The sequence below is a fragment of the Ambystoma mexicanum genome, chromosome 14 (assembly GCF_040938575.1).
Source record: "Ambystoma mexicanum isolate Mex_15411 chromosome 14, UKY_AmexF1_1, whole genome shotgun sequence".
Classification (NCBI taxonomy): Eukaryota; Metazoa; Chordata; class Amphibia; order Caudata; family Ambystomatidae; genus Ambystoma; species Ambystoma mexicanum.
This window is the reverse complement of record NC_090940.1, coordinates 218,312,653-218,337,660: the sequence shown is the minus strand read 5'-3', so window position 1 is coordinate 218,337,660 and position 25,008 is coordinate 218,312,653. Positions and strand designations below refer to the sequence as shown.

The following is a 25,008-nucleotide window of genomic DNA, read 5'->3' as shown; positions in this document are numbered from 1 at the left end:
ATATCACAGGGAATCTGATTAACAAGTTCTGTGCTATTATTAATTTTGAGAGAGTTGGAAGAGTAACATAAACAGGATTTTCTTCTAAAATGTAACACTTGCAAATATCTTCTTTTAAAACAGTCTTAAAAGATCTAATACAGATCTGGTCTGACATAAATTGAAGCCGAAGAACAGCAGGGTTCTAATATTGGCACATGGAAGGCCTTAGATATCATGGCCATCAACAACAGATAATGGGCAAAATTAATGCTCTAGCATAGAATCTGAATTCTGCATTCCCAAGATAAACTCTTAAATATTTTCAGATACGAGAGTATGTTACAAAACAATGGACATAAACAATACCTCTCTGAATGAAGTGTATTTTTGAAAACTTTTTCTATCAATAGAAAGAATCAAATTGGAAAGCGATAATCATCTATTTATTAAATTTGTTTGCAAACCTTGTCAAGGATGTAAGGTGAAAAAATGTCCATACAGGCATTTTGGGAATCTATCCGAGCAATGCATATTGAAACCATTGCTGCCAAACAAAAGGCAATTTATAAAATGTATGACTTGCTTATCTCTTCTATGAAACTCAACAGATGAATTCAAATATACTTAAACATGCTCTAAACGTGGATAAATGGGGGTGGAGCATTGACACATGTTTTTGAATGTCTAGTAATATTTTTGCAATACAATCTTTAGAAATGAAGTCCACTCACTGGGAGACTCGTTATTCAATCTGCAAAATGGATAATACTGGGGATAAGAAGTAAAAGCAGCAATAATAATTAACAACTATGCTTTGCATCTATAAATTATCACAGGACATGCAATTGCTAAAAGATCAAAAGGCTCCTTTCGGAACATGAAAAAATTAGGTGCAAGACGGGTGCTTTCTTGAGGTGAAAATCTCTGTTCCAGGGCAATGTGACTATGTTTTGGCCGAATGATGTCACTTTGTATGTTATTGGTGTGAGCACTCAAGCACTCCCTATTCTTTTCTCTTTATTTAATGTTCTAATATAGTGCTACTTCTGGTATAAAACCTGCAAATATATAATTTAAAAACAAAAAAGGGATGGAAGGCTTGCATGCATTATGAACAGGCTTTGGTTTAGGGGGAATATTACAAAAAACAAAGCATCACAGTGCAGGTATTTTTTTTATTTTATTTCGAGGCAGAACATATCTTATATCAAACATTAAAATGTTTCACTTGTGTGAAATTTCCTCCGAACCTTACTTCATTGTAAAATTGACATTATTCTGTCATTTGTTTACCTAAGTAGTCGAAGCCTTGATGCATGATGCAGGATTCGGTGGCATCAATGGCTTGAATCTTGTATTTTCCCAGCGGTCCTGTTGGGAGACCATTGTAGTCATTCTGCCATCTATCAAATCCTTGGTAACGAACTTGTGCGCCACACCTTAGGAGCCATTCGGAAGCTGCTCGGTCTGGGCCAATTTCCTTAATCCTTTCATAATCCACCCTGTTGAGTTTTAACATGACAGGTGAGTTTTTAAACACGCATGCTGCATACACATTGTAATTAACCATAAAAAAAATTAAAACTGTTGGGATGAACGTCCTACATCCCACACATGAGGAAATATAAACTAAGAAAACCCATAAAGCACGCAGCAGAACGCACATCCAAAACTAAAGGTCCAGGTCGCCAGCACATTACCCTGTTATTCTCACCATATCCCTTCACTGAGAGCTAAATGGGGAATAGCATCACACACATGCATTCTGAGCTTGGATGCACACAGACAACAGACATTATTAATCGGCCATGAAAAGCCAAGTGCCAACTCGACAAACACAGATGTAGATGCAAGCGAGTAGGCCCAAGAGACAGGGTGGGCAATAGGTGATAGAGTAAGCAATTATTATATAGAGCAAGCATTAATAGAGTAGAGCAATGAACATGACACAACAGCAGTAGGGATAGTTCACTGTGTGACATGACCTAGGTAGCAGCTAGCAGAACCTCATGCATATAGATAGGTACATTTATAGGTAGGCTATAAGACTTGCAAGGAATGGAATTGATAGAATAACATAGAGACAGAGGTTAGCCCTAACCAAATATACACACATTAGCACAGACTAGAAGAAACGAGAAACACATCAGTTAGTTATGAGTGTGTAGTAGCAACACTAAGGGATAGAGAATATAACAAACACACACACACACATATGCATGCGTTAATGCTTCATAGGTATCTAAAACTTAGTAGGCCTCAAGAAAGAAGACAGTACATGGGCCGATTGAATGACAGACCTCAACACATTAGAGATAGTTTTACACAGCAAAAGGCAGTCATTGAGACAGAGCATGAGGAATGTGTTGGCATGGTCACCAGTCTTGAGCATGGTGTAAAATTTCACAGTGATTGGTTAAGAAGTAGGAGGTGAAACCCTTGCCCAGACAGACCACAAGGCAACATGACCTAATTAGATACTGCTAGAAGCAGGGTCTATGAGGGGAAGGGGTAGAATCCCATGCAGGGATTGGCTGTGAGGGAGAAAGCTCAATCCGGTCCCACACATTCAACAAGTGAAACATATAACTAATAAAGGGGTTGCCATGTTCTCAAACCTAACAAACAAACACAAGGTCACAGCCCTGGTGAGAACAAGACTAAGTGCAGAGATATGTACTTGATAGAGCCATTGTAACAGAAGAAGCACATTGCACCCTGTAGGAAAACATCCACCTTGGAATAGAGACACATACAATGGACAACGTAAGCCCATAGCCCAGGGAGAACTCAGTTCACAGAACTAAGGTAGGTTCAAAGGCCAAAGCTCAACACAGAAGATGCAATAAAGATAATACATTGATTAGGGCACATCAATGAATTACAGAAAATATTTCACCCACCAGATCACATGTCCATATAGAGCTAGAGACACATAATTGAAAGAGGTGCATGGCCTCAGAGCAAAGGGCCTAAGAGCATCACATGAGGTCATGCACACAAACCATGGGAAAGGAAATGCAGAAGATACATGTTTCAAATCAGAAGTTGCAATAATATGCTGTCTGTTGACGCAGTTCGAAAGTTGAGAATGGTAAGATGGTGCCAACGTTCAATTCTCATGGGAATAGGATGTAAAAACTACAATTGATCACACACTATTCGCACCACACAATTTCATCGGTCAACAGTGACCAAAGCAGCCCATGCCAGGAAGGCCAATAGAGCTCCACCAATTGAACACTGAGGATGAAATGAAACACAATAAAACATGGGCCATCCAATCATAAATCTGGGAAACTATGCGGTACCACCATGAAATCATTATTATGATGTTTCTAAGAGAACGGTCACAAGGGGTAGGATAAGCCAATAGGGCTATGCATTGTATAGATTCGCAATCTTGAATGACCAATCCGCAAACTGTATTTTCAAAGTATTGTGAAACAATGTTTTGCGATGTCACTCTACTTTCTACTATAAAACACCACCATTTTGTATTTCTCATTGAATGATATTTCAATTATTCCTGATCGCGGTTGCATGTAATGTGTTTTTCTTGCTCCTGTGCACTTATTTGATTCATTTGGATTACTTTTATTGTTGATATTTTGGTCTTACCCTACATTTGCTGACCCCGATTCATGATCCTAAGGATTCTCTGGCCCGAAATCCCCTCTGCCGCATTCCTTGGGTACATAGCGCCTGCCTGCAGGGAGCAGAAACAGCATGCGCCATAAGGAGGCCAGCAAGCGCCAGAGTTATCCTTAGGCTTGACTGATCACTGAATGCGGTGGCACCGACCGCAGGTGTTCAGGCCTTCTTGATGGGATAGACAGCACCGGAGGACCTCGGTAGAGCATAGAGAATGAGGGGCACCTGGCGTAAAAACAACGACAGAGAGAGGGAGTATATGTGCAAAAGAAGAGTGCGTGAGGAGTGAACCACGTGGTAAACTCTGTGTACGTTTTGATATTTAGTAGAAATAGAAGAGGGCATCTATAAGGGGAAGTGGTGATGTCACAGCAGTAGTAATTGTGGTTATTGAAGTTTTAACATCTCTAGATGAGGCGTGGGGGCAGCGCTGTTTAACAAAGAGTGGGAAGTCGAGCAACTGTCTTCCCATGGCCACATGGGAGGAGACTTTAGGCTGGGCATCAGTGATGACTCTGCTGGATTCATCACAGTATGCAGCACCACAGAAAAACAGTGCAGAGAAGTCACTATCAAGCTCCTGTAACACCTCACAGACAAAGGATACAAAGTTGACAAAGAGACATTACAATGCTGCCAAAGGGAAGTAGTGTACCTAGGGTAGATACTCTCAGCAGCAGGGAGAAGAGTTACCAGAGACAACAGCATAGAAACACACCACAACCCAAGACAGTGAAAGAAATGTAGGAGTTCTTAGGGCTATGCAATTATTGTAGGACATGGATTTTTTACTATTCGACATACGTCAGACCCTTACTGCAAGCACTCAAAGAGGCCCAGAAAAAGAAAGAGCCCCTTCAATGGACAGACGAGATGACAGAGTGCTTCGATGGCCTAATGATGGCCATCAGCAATGCCCCAGTGTTAGCAACACCAGATTACAACAAACATTTTTATCTGTTTTCACATGCAAATGGACAGGTGATGACAGCAGTACTCACACAGAAATCATCTCAGAAACACAATCCCCTAGCATCTTACAGTGGACTTTTAGACCCAGTCATGCAGGGTCATTTCTAATGTGAACAAGACTTAGCAGCCGCCGCATTTGCAATTCAGAAATGTGCCACAAGTACCATGAGCTTCCCAATAACTTTATATGTTCCACACCATGAAGACCATATGGGCAACATTGCTCCCCAAAACATGACCTTTCAAAGAGCTCCATGTTGACTTTATCGACATGGTGAACAGGTGCAGTATATATAGGTTTATGATTTTGGTTGTATGCCCATTTTCCCATTGGATTGAGGCGGGTCCTTGTGTAAACGCAGATGCAAAATCTGCAGTCACATTTCTGGTGAGATCTTTCCAAGGTGGGGGATATGCAATGTCCTGAGGTCCGACAACAGTCCTCATTTTGCAAATTAATTCTTCAATGAGATATAAAATTACTAGGCATAACACACAAGCTATGCACAGCTCACCATCCACAAGCCAACGGATAGGTTGAAAGGTTAAATGGCCTGCTGACAAACAAACTGGCCAAAATGTGTACCATGCTGAAAAACAGCTAGCTCTATTACTTGCCCCTAGCCGTGTTCAGTTTGCACAACCAGTCAAGCAAAGACCACCACTTGTCGCTGCATGAGGTGGTAACAGGTAGACGGATACACACGCCGGTCGCTCCAACTCGAACACTAACAGACGCTCATAGGAGCGCAGATATTCTTGGGTAAGAATTCAATGTACACCATAGGAACTTGTTATCAGGTAATTTTAAAGACACAGCAACAGGTCCCAACAAACTTGAGGGACATCAAAGTTACACTGTCAACACAACTATGCCCCGGAGACAGTCTATACACCACAGCACAATTGCAAATGGCACCAGCCCAAGTTCGTGGGACCCTATGAAAACATCCAGGCTACTCTTACCGTCGTAAAACTAAAGAATCCCAAGACGTGGCTACACATCTCAGACATTAAAAAAAAAGACACCAGCACAGCAACAGAGCTCCAACAAGAAGCAAGCACTGGGGCCCTCAGCCAAAGTGGAGTACAAAAGACTATGAAATCATATTTCAGGAGAGTATGACCATTCGGGCAAACACATGTTGAGAGGTCGACTCAGACTTTAGAGACTCGAATCACAGAAACAAGCAGAATGAAACAACTGTTTCAATGAGCTGTTTGTTTTTCTCTCTTCTTCTCTTCTATTCTCAGATGAAACTAATGACTGTAGAAGTTAGAAATAGGAATTTAATAGAAATAACCAATGTAACAGAAATTAGAGGTTACGTTGTGACCAGACATAAAGGAAGTATACAAAAGGAAGAAAATATCAAAACTAAAATAATAGAGGAACACCATTCTGAAGGGAATAATGATACAGTGAAAGCAACCACCAGAGCGCAGTACAATGACTGATGTTTTGTGTGGGGGCTTATCCCGCATGCAGTGGGCACACCCAGACTCTTAATTCCCAGAGAGATACCAGTGTTAGAATTACAGTGCTAGGCACATTTAGTATTCTGCAAGTTACGAGGGCAATTCCAGGGGGGCACAGTTCGAATAAGGCTCAAAGAAGTAGACAGAAGCAACTGTGAAGGACAAATGGGACAAAACTACAACAAATGTACGAATAAACCCCAGGTGTGTATAGAATAAGCAACACACTGGAATAAGAAATGGGTAAAGCGCAAAGCAGTATTCAAAGCAAATGGACTGTTGGGGTACGAAGAAGACATAATTAAAAATGTAGATGGAAAATGTTGAGAAGTGTGGGCATCATATGTGAATAAACTATCCAATTTGCAGCAACATGAGCAACCAGTAAAAGTACAGATACTCCCTCGATCTTCATTCTGTTCCAGAGGCAAAGGAAATGTGCCCCTGGGTTAGAACAAAGGATGCAATGGAACGATGACAATGCCAGTTCTACATGGCACAGATACTATCATGGATCTCCTATGACAACGTGAATCCAATGCCTACTTCCATCTACCATGATTTCGGAACGGGTGGGCTTTCTCGTGAACCTGAATGCCCCAGTACTTTTAATCCATGCAGAGCATTTGTCGATCCCCAAGAAGAAACCCCAGTCCCCTACCGTGCCACTAGCAGTGCTAAAACAGAATGACTCAAGAACTTTGACTTGCAGGATAAGGTCTAATTATCTCAGCAAGGAAGCAGATAAAGCCCTAGAAAACGTCCTGACTCAATGCAGACTGTTCACTAATACTGAGACATTCTTCGCTTCACTTCTAGCTCCTGGAATACAAACAGCTACTAATGCAAAGTGGTTGCAGATAATACGCTGCAACCTGGTCCAGCAGGCAAACGCAATTGAACAGACTCAAAGCCATAAGAGGAACTGAGGGCGATTCGTATTATGGCACTTAAAAATTGCATAGTCCAAGATCTCCTCACAGCCATGGAAGGAGGAGTCTGTAGAAAAATAGGGAGTTCTTCCTGTACCTAGGTTCCACCAAACAAACAAGATAATGGGTCCCTCACTGTTGCAATAAAAGCATTGCATAATTTAAAGGTCAAAATGGACGATAAGGGGGGAATTAAAAGAGACAATGACTTGTCATCACAAAAGTTCTCATGGATGGTAAACTGGTTGACAAATGCCTAACAAATAATTTTGCCAAATGTGTTTTTCCTTATCCTGATTTGGATCATTAATCAAGTCATAAGAGCCTGTGGTGTGCCCTGTGGAGATGGTATAGAATTACTTGCAGTAAAGGTAGAAGAAGCCACTTCTCCTTGGAAACATGAGAACACACAAACAGACGAGATTGAAATAAAGTCATACCCAAGATGGTACCCATAGATCATCTAATAGGCCCACCAGGAACCCCGTGGACACCACCCCAGATCCTAAAAATTATCTTGAGTGCTACACAGATCGCACAGGAGATGGGGGCTGCTGTTTTTTAGGGTGCAGCCCCTGTGATTATGCCAGGGGGGAGGGGGGATTGGAGAAACGTAATCAAAATATGGATCCCAAAAGATACATATGATTGTGCACACAAACACGACTTGAGAGATAAAGAGTTGATGGGGGAATTTGTTCCATAAGGAACGAAAGGGGGGAATGTTGGGATGTACGTCCTACATCCCACACATGAGAGGGAATATGTTAATGTTAAATGTATTTGTACCACGCACTGTCACCACCAGAGTTGTCCCCAGGTGCTCTAGCGGATCTGAAAAGGGGAGGTAGGTTAGTAGGGTGTACTGGGAATAGGAGAGTGAGAGTTTTGATGTCCTATTGGCAGCTTCAGTTCAGTTTGTATCTTTCACTGAGCTTAAGTGTGGTTTTCGGGTCGGTGTGACTTCCCAGTGTGCTGTTGTGCTGAATTATATGTTGTCTGTCTGTTGTTGCAATGTGGTGAAGTACGTGCGGATTGCTGTGCGGAGGGGTGGTTTGGTGAGTTTCTGTATGAGAAGTATATGGAGAAAGTTGAGGTTTCAGAGTTGGGTTAGCAGGTTTTTTATCTCTTTAACTTTGCGTTTCTGCGCTCAACATCTATGATTATCCTATGCAATTGGTATTGTCATTTGTCCGTCTAGTTGGCAGGCACGTTTAGGATCAGCAGTTTCCTCCGAATAACTCTAATGGTATGTGTGTCTGGCTGATGCAGGCGTGTTCGCTGGCCAAGGGGTTGGCAGTATTTGGGTTAGAGGTTTCTGATCACTCCCTGCCCATCCTGTGTGCAGTCCTAAGTTTCCTCAATGGACTAGCTGTGTGTAGACATGAGTGGTTGGGGCGTCCTCCCCTGCCCTCCAGTTAGGGGAGATTAAGTTAGGAGTCAAGGGTTACTCCCTGGGATTCATGTTTCCCGCTTTGTATATGTTTCCTAATCATTTCCTTCTGGTTCTGGAGCAAAGATCCAAGTTTTGAGCAGTTTTCTGAATTCCAGATGATCCCTTGTGTTGCGTAAGTTTTTTGGTAGGTCATTCCAGGTTATTGCTGCCAGGTGAGAGAAAGATGATCCTCCGAATGTTCTTTTATTGTATGGTTTAGTTTCTAAGCGAATGCCATTGCTTGATCTGAGTGGTCTTGTCGGATGGTAGACTGTTATTTTCTCATTAAGGAACTCTGCTCCTTGGCCACGGATTGCTCTGAAAGTTATGAACAGAACTACAGTCGCTGTTTTATTGGTAGCCAGTGTAGCATTTTCAGCGCTGTGGTCATGTGTTTTCTTCGTGGTAGTTTGAGCAGGAGTCTGGCCGCAAACTTTTTGGATGTGCTGAAGTTTCTTTAATAGTTGTTCTGGCATTTCTAGGTATGGGCTGTTGGCGTAGTCTACTCTGGACATGAGTGCGATGAGGGTGAGTGTTTTGTGGGTGAAAGAGAGGAATGGTGGGATCCTTTTTACTGCGAGTAGGAGGAAGAAACATTTCTTGATTATAGCGTTTACTTGTGGCTCAAGTGTTAGTTCATTGTCCATCAAGACCGGAGGGACAAGGGGACAAATGCATTAGGCAACAGTGCTCCAAAATATGAAAAAGGGCCTGGGCACCTCTCTTAACTGTACCAGGGACCGAAGTGGTATGGAGAGAGGCTTGATGTCGGTCTCAGCCCTTGTGGAGGCACACACAGTAGACTAGGCCAATCAGGGCCTGGGGGATGGGCAGGAGGCAGGGGAGGAAGGAAAACGCCAGAAGAACGGGTCAGGGGTGGGGCGAGCTCGGAGGGACAGGGGAACGAATACACTGGGAAAAAGTGCTCCAAAATATGAAAAAGGGCCCCTCTTACCTGTACTGGGGACCACAGTGGTATGGAGAGAGGCTGGATGTCGGGTTCAGCCCTTGTGGAGGCAGACACAGCAGACTAGGCCAATCAGGCCCTGCGGGAGGGTCAGGAGGCAGGGGAGGAAGGAAAACACCAGAAGAACAGGTTGAGAGGGGGGAGCCCCGAGGGACAGGGGGACGGATACACTGGGAAAAAGTGCTCCAAAATATGAAAAAGGGCCTGGGCACCTCTCTTGCCTGTACTAGTAAGCAAAGGGGTATGGAGAGGGGCTGGATTTCGGTCTAAGCCCTCGTGGAGGCAGACACAGCAGACTAGACTAATCAGGGCCTGGGGTAGGGTCAGGAGGCAGATGAAGAAGGAAAACACCAGAAGAATGAGTCAAAAGGAGTGGGGGTGGCGTAGGGACAGGGGGACGAATACACTGGGCAAAAGTGCTCCAAAATATGAAAAAAGGCATAGGCACCTCTTTTAGCGGTACCAGGGACCAAAGTGGTATGGAGAGAGGCTGGATGTTGATCTAACCCTGTGGAAGCAGATATAGCAGACTAGGCCAATCAGGACATGGGGAGGGTCAGGAGGTGGGGTAGGAAGGAAAACGCCAGAAGAACGGCATGGGTGGGCAGAGGGACGAATACACTGGCCAAAAGTGCTCCAAAATATGAAAAAGGGCCTGGGCAACTCCCTTTCCTAGAGACTGGTACCATGTTTGACCGCTCAATGTATATAATTGTCTGCATTTTTTGACAACTTAAATACGTTCAAAACATTTTGTCACCAGATACGGCGAGGGTTACCTAGCCAGTGAAGGTTTATTGGCAGTTCAACCGGCAAACCCTCAGGTTAGTCAATCAGGTCCACAGGCCATACTAGACATTTTGTCCCCCCAGAATGAATACCATTACTTACATACTATTAATCTAATCCATAGAAAAAAAATATAACCACCGATCACTTACCTGATGAAGGGCCCACTGTCCGAAATGCTTCATAGCGAATCGGAGGAGACATGCAGAGCCACACTATCTTGTCTCAGCCCAGAACTCTCCCCCAATGAGAGATCTGTCCTCATGAGTTTTTTAATCATGAATGTTACCATGTAATGTTATTTAAGTGTACTTGATATGCACTCATCGAATTTGTTAAAACAGAAAAATCTGCATAAGTAGTGCAAGAATTTGTCTTTGGAATGAAATTTGAATGCCTTTTTGATTTAAAATTGAAGTGTCCTGATATGGACTTATTTCCTTTGTTAATTCTTCTCGATCAGTAAACAATTATACATTATTGATTTGTGTGTACTCTGATTTAATCCATTTAGGCAATTGATGTTGCCACAGTGTACCAGGTCATATCCCCCGAACAACACAAGGGACCTTCTTTTGTATTACACCTCTCTTACCTGTACAAGGGAGCAAAGTGGTATTGAGAGAAGCCGGATGTAGGTCTAAGCCCTCCTGGAGGCAGACACAGCAGACAAGGCCAATCAGGGCCTGGTGGATGGTCAGGAGGCAGGGGAGGAAGGAAAACACCAGAAGAATGGCTCAGGGGTGGGGGGGCCTGGAGGGACAGGGGGACGAATACACTGGGCAATAGTGCTCCAAAATTATTCAAAAGGGCCTGGGCACCTCTCTTACCTGTACCAGGGACCAAAGTGGTATGGAGAGAGGCTCGATGTTGGTCTCTGCCCTTGTGGAGGCAGACACAGCAGACTAGACCAATCAGGGCCTGGGGGAGGGTCAGGTGGTGGGGAATGAAGGAAAACACTAGAAGAACGGGTCAGGGTTAGGGGCCGGGGGGGGGGAGAGCCCAGACGGACAGGGGGACCAATACACTGGGCAAAAGTGCTCCAAAATATGAAAAAAGGGCCTGGGCACCTCTCTTACCTGTACCAGGGACCAACAACCAGAGGCTGGATGTCGGTCTCAGCCCTCATGGAGGCAGACACACCAAACTAGGCCAGGGCCTGGTGTGGGGTAGGAAGGAAAACACCAAAAGAACGGATCGGGAGGGACAGGGGGACAAATACACTGGGCACAAGTGCTCCAAAATATGAAAAAGGGCCTTGGCACCTATCTTGCCGGTACCAGGGACCGAAATGGTATGGAGAGAGACTTGATGTCAGTCTCAGCGCTCGTGGAGGCAGACACAGCAGACTAAGCCAATCAGGGCCTGGGGGAGGGTCAGGAGGTGGGGGATGAAGGAAAACACCAGAAGAAGGGGTCAGGGTGGGTGGCGGGGGGAGCCCAGATAGAGAGGGGGAACAAATACACTGGGCAAAAGTGCTCCAAACTATGAAAAAGGGCCTGGGCACCTCTCTTACCTGTACCAGGGACCAAAGTGGTATGGAGAGAGGCTTGATGTTGGTCTCTGCCCTTGTGGAGGCAGACACAGCAGACTAGGCCAATCAGGTCCTGGGGGAGGGTCAGGTGGTGGGGGATGAAGGAAAATACTAGAAGAACGGGTCAGGGTTAGGGGCCAGGGGGGAGAGCCCAGACAGACAGGGGGACCAATACACTGGGCAAAAGTGCTCCAAAATATGAAAAAAGGGCCTGGGCACCTCTCTTACCTGTACCAGGGACCAAAGACCAGAGGCTGGATGTCAGACTCACCCCTCGTGGATTCAGCCACACCAAACTAGGCCAGGGCCTGGTGTGGGGTAGGAAGGAAAACACCAAAAGAACAGATCGGGAGCGACAGGGGGACAAATACACTGGGCAAAAGTGCTCCAAAATATGAAAAAGGACCTTGGCACCTATCTTACCGGTACCAGGGGCCGAAATGGTATGGAGAGAGGCTTGATGTCAGTCTCACCCCTTGTGGAGGCAGACACAGCAGAATAGGCCAATCAGGGCCTCGGGGAGGGTCAGGAGGTGGGGGATGAAGGAAAACACCAGAAGAAGGGGTCAGGGATGGGAGCCCGGATAGAGAGGGGGAACAAATACAATGGGCAAAAGTGCTCCAAACTATGAAAAAGGGCCTGGGCACCTCTCTTACCTGTACCAGGGATCAAAGTGGTATGCAGAGAGGCTTTATGTTGGTCTCTGCCCTTGTGGAGGCAGACACAGCAGAGTAGACCAATCAGGACCTGGGGGGAGGATCAGGAGGCAGGGAAGGAAGGAAAATACTAGAAGAACGGGTCGGAAGGGGTGGGGGAGCCCAAAGGGACCGGGGGGCGAACACACTGGGCAAAAGAGCTCCAAACTATGAAAAACAGCCTAGGTTCCTCTCTTACCTGTACCAGAGACCAAAGTGGTATGGAGAGAGGCTGGATGTCCGTCTCAGTCCTTGTGGAGGCAGACACAGCAGACTAAGCCCATCAAGGCCTGGGGTGGGTCAGGAGGGAAAACATCATAAGAACGGGTCAGAAGGGGTGGGAGAGCCTGGAGGGACAGGGGAACAAACACACTGGGCAAAAGTGCCCCAAAATATGAAAAGGGCCTGCACACCTCTCTTACCTGTACCATGCACAAAAAAAAGATTAGAGTTTTCAGCCAAGACACATTTTTTTGGTACAAAGAGTATCCATATGCAGAGGGCGCAAGTGGGGCGCAGAACTTTAAGAAATCTGAGGGGGGCATGGCTAGGCAGCACGCTATGCGGCCGTGTTTGCTGTGAGCTCCGCAGTAAGGTGCCCGAAGCATGTGAAATTGACGCACTAAAACGAGATTCATCACCCGATATGCGTCCCACGGATCGCCAGACACACACAGCGTCGGCGGAGGGGGAGATGCAGTGCCACTTGCCCTGGATCCTGAAGTTCTAGCCCGGAGTGTGTCAGCTCGGCCTTGGAAAGAAAACGGCAGTGCACGCCAATATGTGTGAGCTGGACCCTTAGGTCGGCTGGAGCTTTGCCCGGCTGCCCGAACAGCGAGAAGAAGGCCAACACTTCCTGGAGGGGACATGTGACGGGGACCCTCTGGCTGGCGGCTCGGGCGGTGTGTAGGACGGACCTGCGCGTCTCCTCGGAGAGCGGACCTGTCCCCCCCCCGGGTTTGTGCGCTGGAGAGCGGAGCTTCACTGGGCCAGCTTGGCCTCACCAACCCCCCACTTGCAGGCTGGTGGAGAGAGGACCAGGAGTAGGAGGCGGCTGCCCGCATTGTGAGCGCTGGAGACAGGGAGCCTGGAATGCTTGCGGGGGACACGCTGCGCATTGAGGCCCCTACATCACGGTCCGCTCGACGACCGCTGCATACCTCGTTTCAAGTGGCTTCCCTGACGCAGGCCCCCCGGCGGGCTCAGTGAGCGACCCTCTGTACATTGCGGGGATGGCGAGTGGAGGTCCGCGCCCCCGGTCATTGGAACATCATAGTGCTATGAACGGTAGGTGGGGGTCTGCTGGATGCTGTTGGAGGGACGAGCCCCAATAACTGCAGTGCACTCGCGGCAGACATACAAATTCTGGAGAAATGAGACCCCCCACTGCCCTAAACGTGCTGAACTAGCAGAGCACTTCCAATTTCACTGGGCCGGATTATCTCCCTCTCGCGGGCTGGAGGAGGGGGACCCTGGGTGGAAAAGGCCGCCTGCACCAGCATTAGAGATCCCAAACGCCTGTCACCGGCCGCGCGACTTCCACTGTGTAGGTCTCAAAGGATCTGAACTAGGGGAGTATATTTTATAATCGCTGTATTCCCAGAGGGATTTCCCGTCCTTTTCCTGCAAGATTGAACTAACCATAAGCCTCAGCGCCGAGGGCGCATTAACGCAATTGTGGTGGAGCCATTGGCAATGCCTAGAACTGCAGGGAAGCGGAAAACGCACAGCATGAAGGCCTTTTTAATGCCACTTTAACGCCACAGCCGGCATCTTCCTCCTGCTCGCACATAGTCACAGCTGACATCCATCTGGCCCCGTTGTGCTCCTGGCACTCAGACATGGCCTTCTCCAAAAGTGACTTTGAAGAAATGCTAAAGGCCCTCAAACAAGATATTACCCACGAAATCAAAGCGGAAATTAAAACATCAAAAAACTCTCTGGCTCGATCACTAGCTGACTTAACGGCGCACCTCGGGGGCGCGAGACCCGGCTCAATGAGCTGGAAAATTTAGCCTGTGAACAGAAGCACCATAGCAAAGTTCTCTCGGAAAGGGTGAGGTCATTGAAGATCAGCTGGAAGATATCCAGGCCAAACAGGCAGACCTTGAAAACAGGTCAAGGAGGAATAACGTGCGCCTTCGTGGCATCCCCCGGCAAATCCCGGATCAGGATCTTCCTGAATATGTGGAAGCTCTGTTTAAATCCCTCTTCGATCTCCCATCCTCCGAAGTATTGACATTGGACAGGACCCATCGGGTATACTCCTCAATCCAGCTAAGAAGAAACCTGCTGCCGGACGTCCTTACCGGGTGCATTTCTTCCGTCGGAAAGAAGAAATCATGCTAGCAGCTAGAAAATCGGCCTCAGTACAATTCTGGGGATCATCAATACAGCTCTTCCAAGATCTCTTCCCTTACACACTTGCAAACCAGAGGCGGCTATAGAGGGTGACGGCCTGGCTGCAAGCTAAAAAGATTCGGTACCGCTGGGGATTCCTGTGCAAGCTAATCTTTGACCTTCACAATCAGCACTACATAATCTCTTCGGAAGATGAAGCAAACAAGCTAATGTCAGAGCCACACAACCTAGATGCCCAGGGGCCTCACGCCCAGGTCTAGTGGATTCACCTTTCAGTCTTACGCCAAAGGACAAGCGGAGAAAACCCTGAGGTTGGCCTTGACCGGGTGCACCCCCATACCAAGAGGCGGAACCCACGAAAGAGGCGAATAAGCAGCGAGAATTAAAGACCCCCTCGGTGTTGGAAGCGGACAATCCCAGTGCCAGTTGAACCCGGGCAATGCCTGGCTTTACAACAAGCAACAAGATGGATGACAAAGCTCTTCACTTGCCCACTTCCACTCTATGACAGCTCCACTGAACTGGGGGACCATGGCGAGACCTCATTTCTGACTTGTCTGCAGAGCTTGTGTGCAACCTGAGGAGACATGCTTTTTGTATGCGAATTCCTAAGTTAAATTTACGGTGATTGAAGTTCTCGTACAATAGAGTATTTGGGCACCTGAGTGGATGTCGCCCACTATGGATGACGGTTTGCTCATGTTAGCTGGAAAAGCGAGCCCGGCATGGGCTTTATTTACATTGTTTTTGTTACCTTATACCCATTGTTTTTTTATGTCTGTTGTTTTTTTCATTACTTTACCAATAAGCCTGTTTTACGGCCCCACACACCGCACAAGTCTTGTAAACTACATCGCAATGCAAAGGTCCTGATGGAGCTTCTGTCAGGCCCCCCCCCTCCGTATTTCTCTGCTGGGCATTATACAATGCAAGGGAAATTGGGCAAAAAATCCAAGAGATCCCAGCGCTTGCAACTTAATTCTAAGGCGGCTGTGGTCAATTGTTAGTGTGTGAATGCCTTGCCCAGCATCCACAGTGTAAGCAAATTAGAACAAGTATAACAATCGAATTGCGCCACACACAAAAAAAATTCTGCCACAAAGTACAAGTGTACAGTTATTTAATCCATGCCATGAACAGCCTAATGGCATGAATTAAATTGTTATACTTGTTCCCATTATACAATGCATGTTATCCAGGGGACACAACCGGGAGGGTGTGGGGGGGGAAAGACAACGAATTAGGGAGCCCTCTCAGGAGCATGAAACTCTTATTAAATGGATCATAAAAGCCTGAGCGAATCCTGAATGGCGACCCCGAACGTTAATTGCATCACTCTTAATGTACATGGCTTAAACTCCCCTCTGAAGCGTAACGCCCCGTTTCATAGGTTAACCTCCCTAGACACTGGGTTCCTATTTCTTCAAGAAACCCACCTGCAGCCTGATGATGAATTTTGGCTTAACAACAGGCTATAACCCACGAAATATTTTGCTTCCAGCGGCCGGAAAAAACGAGGGGTCGGCATCCTGGTGCGCAAGGGCATTCCCCTTAAGGCATTGGAGGTAGTGCGACATGAAGAGGGGAGGTTTCTATTAGTCGTGGCCATGCTAGATGGGCGCAGAATCACCCTAGTCTCCATATATGCACCAAATGCAGGAGGTATTTTTTGCAAAATGATCTACAATAATATCCGCCGAGCCATAGATCTGGTGGCCCTGGCCCCCACAATCCTGGGCCCCTTCTCATTATTATCCCTAGATGCCCATAGGGCATTTGATATTATGTCTTGGGACTACTTGAATCTGGTGTTAAGGGGCTTCAGCTTTGGTCCGAAGTTCTCCAGACTAATACTGTCAAATTTTCAAATCCCCTCTACACGAATAAGAGTTAACTCACTGTGGTCGGCCCAGATAGCCCTGGGTAAAGGAACCAGGCAAGGTTGCCCACTGTCTCCATTGGTATTTGCACTAGCGATGGAGCCCTTGGCCCAACAGATTCATCTTTGCCCGAAGATTCAGGGGTTCGAGATCGGAGGGCAGAGTCATAAAGTGGCACTATATTTGGACGATGTGCTTTGTTTTTTGAGAGTGGCCAGAACTTCCCTTCCTGCCCTCATGGTCCTACTTGCCCAATTTGCTTCGTTTTCGGGGTTTACAATAAACACAGCTAAATCAATGGGCTTGAACCTGTCAGAAACCCCTGATCCCCTGGCTGCCCTGCAGCGTGCATATCCTTTCCACTGGAAGAACACATACATCACATACCTGGGTGTGAACTTGATCCCAATTTATGTGAGGCTCCTGAAGGCCAATATCCCCAACCTCTTAAAAGATTCCAAGGAATCCCTGCAGAGATGGCTCTCACAAGAGATATCTTGGCTTGGATGCATCAGTGCGGTAAAAATGGTCCTGCTCCCAAACACGTTCCACGCCCTCCCAATACTGATTCCAGAGCGAGATCTCCTCGAGCTGCAAAAAGAAATAGGCCACTTTATATGGCAACGTAAAACACCAAGAATCCAGCGTAAACTATTAATGCGTGATAAGTTGCTAGGTGGCCTAGAGCTTCCCTCCATTTCGCGGTATTTCAGAGCAGCCCAAATAGCAGCCATCTTGAGCTGGACTAATCCAGTTGAGCCTCCCCTATGATATGATATTGAACAGCTAACTATTTGGGCCCCCCTGAGACACTTGCCGTTTCTCCCACGAGAGGCGCGTAGCTATCGAGGTTCCCTTCTCCCCACAACGGCAGCTACGCTTCGATGCTGGGATAGGACCTGTATGCAGAGAGGTTTCCAATCAGGCCTTGGCCCATTTTCTCCTATCACGCAGAATCCAGCCTTCACCCCAGGGCTTCAACCCAACTCATATCATCTTTGGTCTATTGTAAAACCGTTGAGACTACAAGAGCTTTATGTAGATAACTTGCCCCTGACCTTCAACCAATGTAAAGAGAAATTTAAGCTACCAGAAATGGAAAGATTTAGGTATATGCAGCTCCGTCATTGGATAACTAACCCGAATACGAGACGGTTGGCCACAAGAGCTCCCACAGGCCTGGAGCTAACAGCTGTGGAAGGTCAACACTCCCGTAGAATAGCTACTTGCTACCATCTCCTAGAGAATGTCCCAGAGGACGAAAAGCTCCCCTATATGCTGGCATGGGAGAGGGAATTGGGGATCACTATCCCTGAAGAATCCTGGCAGAGGATTTGGGGTAGGGATCACAGATCTTCAAGGTGTATGGCAAGAAAGGAAGGAGCTCTTAAACTCTATTTTCAGTGGTACTTCTCTCAGCAAAAACTGCAGGCACTGAACCCAGACTACCCAGACACATGTTGGCATGGATTTGGGGAGCGAGGGGACCTGGGCCACCTGTGGTGGCACTGCCCTATCATACAGTCCTTCTGGTTGGAAATTAGGTCAAGAATTAGAGACATATGTGGGGCTCTACTGCCTATGGATCCGCAAACTATGTTAATGGGCGATACACCAGAAGATGGGTCTTATCCGCTGTCGGGCCCTAGGGCTGAATTGATTACTCAACTACTTATGGCAGCTCGCCTCACACGAGCCCGCTTCTGGAAAGAGGTAGAGGGCCCTCACATAGCCTATTGGTGGGTGAAGGTTTGGGAACTGCTTGGAATGGAAAAGCTTACAGCTACAATTGAAGAGAAGATGCCCAAGTTCGCCCGCACCTGGGGACCGTTTTTTGGAACACGTAGCCGAAAAAGAACATATGTGTCATTAGCCAGGACTGGTCACATTTTTCCTTAATTCCTGATAAAGACTGGATACGAGTAGTCCTTATGTGGTTGGAAGAGCAGTGAATTAGATTGTGTGTGTGATTTTTTTTAATTTTTTTATTTTATTTTAATTGGGCTCCTTGTGTTGAAGCATCACAATATGTTAAACTGTTTTACCAGACTTGCTTGAGCGTGTTGATGAGTTGATGAATTTCTAGAAATATTGTAATCCAGTTAAAATGAATTTTCAAAGTGTTGATTAACGGGTGTTTAATGATTTACTGCTGCTGTGTATTATGCAATGAATTTCAAGTTGATCGAAATTTCTATAAAAATACTTTGGAAAAAAAAAAGAAATCTGAGAAAATCTGAGAAACACTATTCTATCAATATCTAATTGAAAGGGCATTTTGGGGAAAGGAACCCTGAGGTTTGAACTACTTACTATATTTGGTGTTTTAACTGAAACTTGGGGAAGGGAACCCCGAGTACTGCTTAGTTCTACACCATCATGAACTGTGTTTTTAAACTTGAGGAACTTTATGTTGAACACTGTTTTGTTGGTTGCTGACATCTCTACACAGTTTGTTTGTTTTATTTATTTATAAAGAGCACCACACCGTGGGGTATCTGGGCGCATTACAAGACAGCTTAGTATCACAGTTTAGTACATACAAATTTGGATACAAAAGGGGAGTGACACAATGGGGTGGGAATGCATAAGGGCTATAAGCAAGAACAAATCACATGGAAAAGGGCGGCATTACATAATAAAAACAGGTCAACAGACAAGTGCATATTCATACAAGATGAGGGGGCAGACTCCACTGCTCTGGATATCTAGATATTCCAGAGTGTCATTCGCAAATAGCAATTTTTTGGGTTGGATCTAAAGCTTTGGAAAGATTGCTCTGTGCATAGATGTAAGGGGAGAGCATTGCAGGCTAGGGCCGATTGAACAGGGAAACTGATCCCTCCAGCTCTTTTTAGGTTGAAACGCGGGACAGTAACACAGAAAGCATTGATGGACCTTGTTGGTCAGGAAGAGGTTTTTATGATGATTTTCTCGCTAAGGTATGGTGGTGCAGCTATGCGGAGGCATTTATGCGTAATAGCGACCAGTTTGAAGTTAATCCTATTTTTAATAGAAAGCCATGTATGGTTCCTTCAAAATTCAGAGATATAGGGCCTCATTCCCAGGCTGGCGGTTTCAACGCTCACCTGGTTCCCACGGAGGCGCAGATCCTGGCTGGACAGTTACCGTGTCTTCAATTGAGAAGCGCAGGACTCGGATGGTTCTCTGGACCGGACCTCCTCTTATGGAATGCCTGACTTGTAGAGTAAGGTGTCTGCAGGCGGAAGAAAAAGGGATTAATGGCTGGTTGTTGGTTGAGCTTCTCCTCCTTATTCGTTCTTTTCCCTGAGGCCCAAAGTCTGAATGAGCTCTCACCTTAGATATGTAAATGCTGCGCTCTCCATCCTGCGACTGATGCAGGGGCGCTGGGTTCCAGTTACTTCACTGGGACTGCTTTAAGTCTCTTGTAGCCTCAGAGGTTTAAAGCTGCTGAAGAAGCGATGCCGTCGTTTCTGCACGAGCGGATGCTGGTCGGTTTGAAAGTTCGAGAGCACCTTTTAATGAAGTCTTTGCCTTTATTTCTTAGGTGCCGAAATGCTATATGCTGAGCATACGGAAGCACGTAAGTATGAAGGTCCGTGCACATGGAGGAGCACGTAAGTAATGTGCTTGCTGACAAGTTTATTCGCACCTCTTAATGTCTTTTTCTTGATTTGCAGGTGCGGAGATGCAGCAGAAGAGGAGATGGCGAGGAGCGCACAGTTCCGGTAAGTGAAAATATAATTGCGTCCAATTCCCCCCTTTTCTGCACTAACCGGAGTTCTTTGTCTTGCAGGTAGAAGCCGCGGGATTTGGAAGATGCCGTGGGTTCAGGTAAGTAAGCGCGGCTGCTAAAACGTTGACCGCAGTTCTTTGTCTTGCAGGTAAAGGCCGCGGGATTCGGAAAATGCCGTGGTTTCAGGTAAGTAAGCGCGGCTGCTAAAGCGTTGCCTTTTGCTAACCTGATGTTCCTTTGCTGACAGGTGCAGCCGGAGACTGGATCCCTGGATGGTAAGTGAAGATCTGACTTGTTTTCACAGGCTGGAGCAGAAGATATCACTAGAAGACTGGAGCTGACTTGGTGAGCGTCCTGCTGCAGATGCAGAATAACGCGAAGCACATTCTTCCAATCGGGTGTGGTTTAAATAGTGTTGAGGTGATTAGGAGTCTTCCTCCTCAGCCTCGCCCAAGAGAAAAAGAGTTCCTGTGTTCCAGAGTCAAGGAGTGATGCCAGCCCCACCCAGGTAAGAAAGTAGTTCCAGATTCGGAAAAAATAGTCCCACCCAGCAGAAGGCTGGGGCTTCATTTTGCCAGGACTTGTGAAGGTGAGTATGCAGCATGGTCTGCTACAGGTAAGTCCACCCAAGCACCTTTAACCAAAGTATGAGCCCGGCACCTCTGGCGCCGGGACTGGTGATTCTTATGAGCCTGGCGCCAACGGCGCCAGGACATGGTCCAGAGGGCCCCGATAGGGATCGGTTGGGACCAGGGGCGGGGGTTGTGAGCCTGCTTCCGGGGATTTTGGGCTTGTCCTGACTCCTTGGAAACAGTGCTCATGACAGCGGTAAGGGGTTAACGGCGCCGGTGCCGTTAACCCCTTACCGCTGCATTACGAGGTCCTTTAGCGGGTCCCGCTAAGGGCGGCTGGTTTTACCAGGCTCCCTTAGTGGGAGCCGCTAAAGGACCAGGGAGCCAATAACGGGCCCGTTGTTAGCTCCCTCCCCATTCCCATTGAGCCCAAGGGGGCTCAAATGGGAATGGGGATGGGTCAATTGAATGAGGAATTACTGGGTCCTCCAAGGTTGGAATGGCCCGGTAATTCCTCATTGAAGGAACCCGGACCCGAGTTTGGAGGCAGCCATGCCACAAATAGCGGCATGGCTACCTCCAAACTCATAATGAGGCCCATGGTCTCTCCTAGGGATACTTAATGCAGCTCTAAGCGCATTATTTTGTAAAGTTTGTTTAGGATATGTTTGTTTGCTCCTGCATAAGGGAGTAGTTTCTTACCTGTAACTCCATTTCTCCAACGTTGGTATCTTTCATGGATTCACATGCTGTGAATATTCCCCGCAGTCAGGCTGGGAACCTCGGTCATTTTTTAATTTAGCGTTTTCCTATGGAAACCTTTGACACTTCAGTGTCCTATCAATGTCCTTTTTGAGCGCTTTAGCTACCACCAATAGGACGTAGGGTATAAATAGCACCCCGCGGCTTCCCTTTAGATTTTAACAGATTTAGGTTTGCAGGGGTGGACGGAGGGCGCATTTGAATCCATGAAAGATACCAACGCTGGAGAAATGGAGTTACAGGTAAGAAACTACTCGCTTCTCCAGCATTGGATCTTTCATGGATTCACATGGTGGCAACTGCAATATTCTTCTAGCCGTAGTAATGGCCACCAGAAAAGCCACTTTCCAAGACAAAAATTGCAAAGAAGTCGACGACATTGGCTCAAACTGAGGTCTCATCAGACCCGACAGAACCACATTAAGGCTCCACTCCGGAGGGAACTTTTTGACTGGCGGAAAAGTCCAAAACAGCCCCTTTAAGAAATGCTTGATAAGATGATCACTAAACAGAGGCGCTGTATGCCGTTTCCGAGTGAATCTAGAGATTGCCGCCAAGTGTACCTTTATAGAGGAAATTGCAATGCCCTTTTTCGGCAACTGCAATAAATATGGTAAAACCTGCTCCGGCAAAATTTTCAAAGGTTCCACTCCGGGTTGATCCTTACACCACACACAAAACCTTTTCCATTTACCCGCATAAGAGGCATTCGGGGAAGGAGCTCTTGCTGCCCTTAGAATGCGCCGACGGTCACTAGGAAGCTTTAGGAGTCCAAACGCGGAGAAGTCAGGAGCCAGGCTGTCAGGCTGAGAGATCCCGGATCGTGGTGCCAGTCTGCGCCCTTGCTCTTAGACAACAGGTCTGGCGTCACCGCCAACCGAATAGGCTCTGCCACAGACAGATGAAGGAGATCCGAGAACCACGGTTGTCTGGCCAAGAATGGGGTCACCAGAATCACATGACACGTGTATCTCTGAATCCGTTGGATTGTCTGTCGAATGAGTGGAAACAGAGGAAAAGCGTAAGCAAACCTGTCCGTTCACGGGAATGAGAACGTGTCCCCTAGAGACTCGGGATGAGGCCACTTGCTGGCAAACTCCTTGCACTGCTTGTTCTTCCTCGTTGTGAAGAGGTCCACTGAAAGACGGCCCCACCTTCGGAAGAGCATGGACACCTGCTGCTTCTTCAGCCGCCATTCGTGTAGTTGGCCCCCTCTCTGCTGAGAGCATCTGCTTCACATTCAACACTCCCGGTAGATGAAAGGCCACGATGCTAATGTCGTGCAACAGAGACCAATGCCAGAGGTCCTGTGCTCCTTTCGACAGCACTCTGGAATGCGTGCCCCCCCTGTTTCCTGAGGTAAAACATTGTGGTGGTATTGTCCATCAACACCCTCAAAACCGAACTGCGTATGAGCAGTAGAAACTATTTTAGGGCCCAATGCACTGCCCTCAGTTAGAACATATTGATGTGAAAAGAAAATGTGATTCCACCCGAGACCACAGAGCCTGGACCTGCGAGTCTACGAGATGTGCTCCCCATCCTGTCTGAGAGGCATCCGTCACTATTGTGAAGTGGAATTCCGGTTCCAGCAATGGCATGCCCCGAACCAAGTTGGCCGAGCACTGCCACCATCGAAGCGCTTCCACCAGCTCGCCGTCTATCACCACCTTGTCGGACCACAATCCAAGACTCTGCGTCCATCAGTCGGCGAGGAATTCTTGTACCGGCCTCATGAAGAGACAACAGTTTCTCCCCAACGGGATGCAAGACGCCATGGCTCCTACAAGTGACATGTAGGTTCGGACTGACACCCTTGTACCGATCTTCCACTCTGCTGCTTTCTGTTTGAGCTTCCAAACCCTCTCGCCTGAGGGCCTCACGAGCGCCAGCTGAGTTTGAAACTGTGCTACCCGAAAAACCAAGTCCTTGGAAGGCGACATAAAGGACTTCTCGAAGTTGATGGCGAAGCCTAGCCGTTGCAACAGCTGCATGGTAGCGCCAAGACTTTCCTGCATCTCCCCCAGTGACGAACCGCATACCAGCCAGTCGTCTAGGTATGGGTAAACATGATGACCTTCTTTTCGGAGCCAGGCCGCCACCGGCAGCAGACATTTTGTAAACGTCCTGGGGGATGACTTTAATCCGAAAGGAAGCACTCGAAACTGGTAGTGATCTTCTCCCACGAAAAAACGCAGGAATTTGCGGTGTCGCCGACGCATAGGGATATGAAAATATGTGTCCTGCAGATCCAACAAGGCCAGATACTCGCCCGGTTGTACAGACCGAACGACCTCCTGAAGCGTGAGCATCTTGAACTTCAGGCATTGCAGAGTCTTGTTCAACGCCCGAAGATCTAGTATGGGCCGCCACTTGTCATTGGGCTTCTTTACCACAAAGTACCGGGAATAAACCCCCTGGTCTCTCTCGGCTATTGGAACAAATTCTATAGCTCCTTTCTGCAGCATAAGTAACACCTCCTGTTGAAGAATGTGAAGGTGGGGCGGTATCGTATACACCGGAGGAATGGTGGTAGGGGGGCACTTGAACTCCAGGGAGTGGCCCATGCACACTGTGTCCAAGACACAACGGTCTGTCGTGATCTTGCACCACTCGTCCACGTGTAGTGCCACCCTGCCCCCCATCAGACTTTCCCCATGATAGTCATTGCTGCGGCTTAGCCTGTCTCCCTCTGGAGGAAGAGGCCTGACCCGCTCTTTTCCTGGACACCTGAAAGTCTCTACTTTTTTGCATCGACTGTGCCGACTTCCTGTACCCCTGAGAGGAGTAGCCAGATCGCCCGTAGCCTCGATCTCTGGGGGCAGCAAATCGGGTATTTCCCGAAGCCCCGCGAAAGGGATGGAAGGGACGAAACGAGCACCCACTCTGCAAGGCTTCTAACGACTTGGCAGTCTCAGAGTCCTCTTTCATACCCGTAAGGGTCTCATAGATTTTCTCCTTAAACAACTGCTCGCCCTCGCATGGCATGTCCAGCACTTTGTAGTGCACCTCTGGCCGAAAGTCTGTGCACTTAAGCCACGCTTGTCGATGCAGTACTACGCTGTTGTTGATCTGTTTAAAACCAGATTCCGCCAAGTCCACCACAATGTTTATACTATGATTGGATGCTTCCTCCCCTTCGCATACCAACATCATAGCCACTTTTCGCTGTTCCTCCGGTAGGTGTTGGTAGAGGAACCAACCGATATCACATCTCACGATCGTAGTGAGCCATGATTGCTAGAGAATTGTCTGCCTTCACCATCGTCGCTCCCA

The 25,008-nt window shown here is 47.2% G+C and overlaps 1 protein-coding gene across 1 annotated transcript in view; it reads right to left on the bottom strand.

Annotated features, from left to right (window-relative positions):
- Window positions 1-25,008, bottom strand: part of DMAC2L (distal membrane arm assembly component 2 like) — a 586,679-nt gene that overhangs the window by 100,353 nt on the left and 461,318 nt on the right. The window contains exon 3 of the mRNA XM_069638980.1: window positions 1,276-1,484. Coding sequence (XP_069495081.1) covers window positions 1,276-1,484 — 209 coding nt within the window. The remainder of the gene's footprint in view (window positions 1-1,275; window positions 1,485-25,008) is intronic.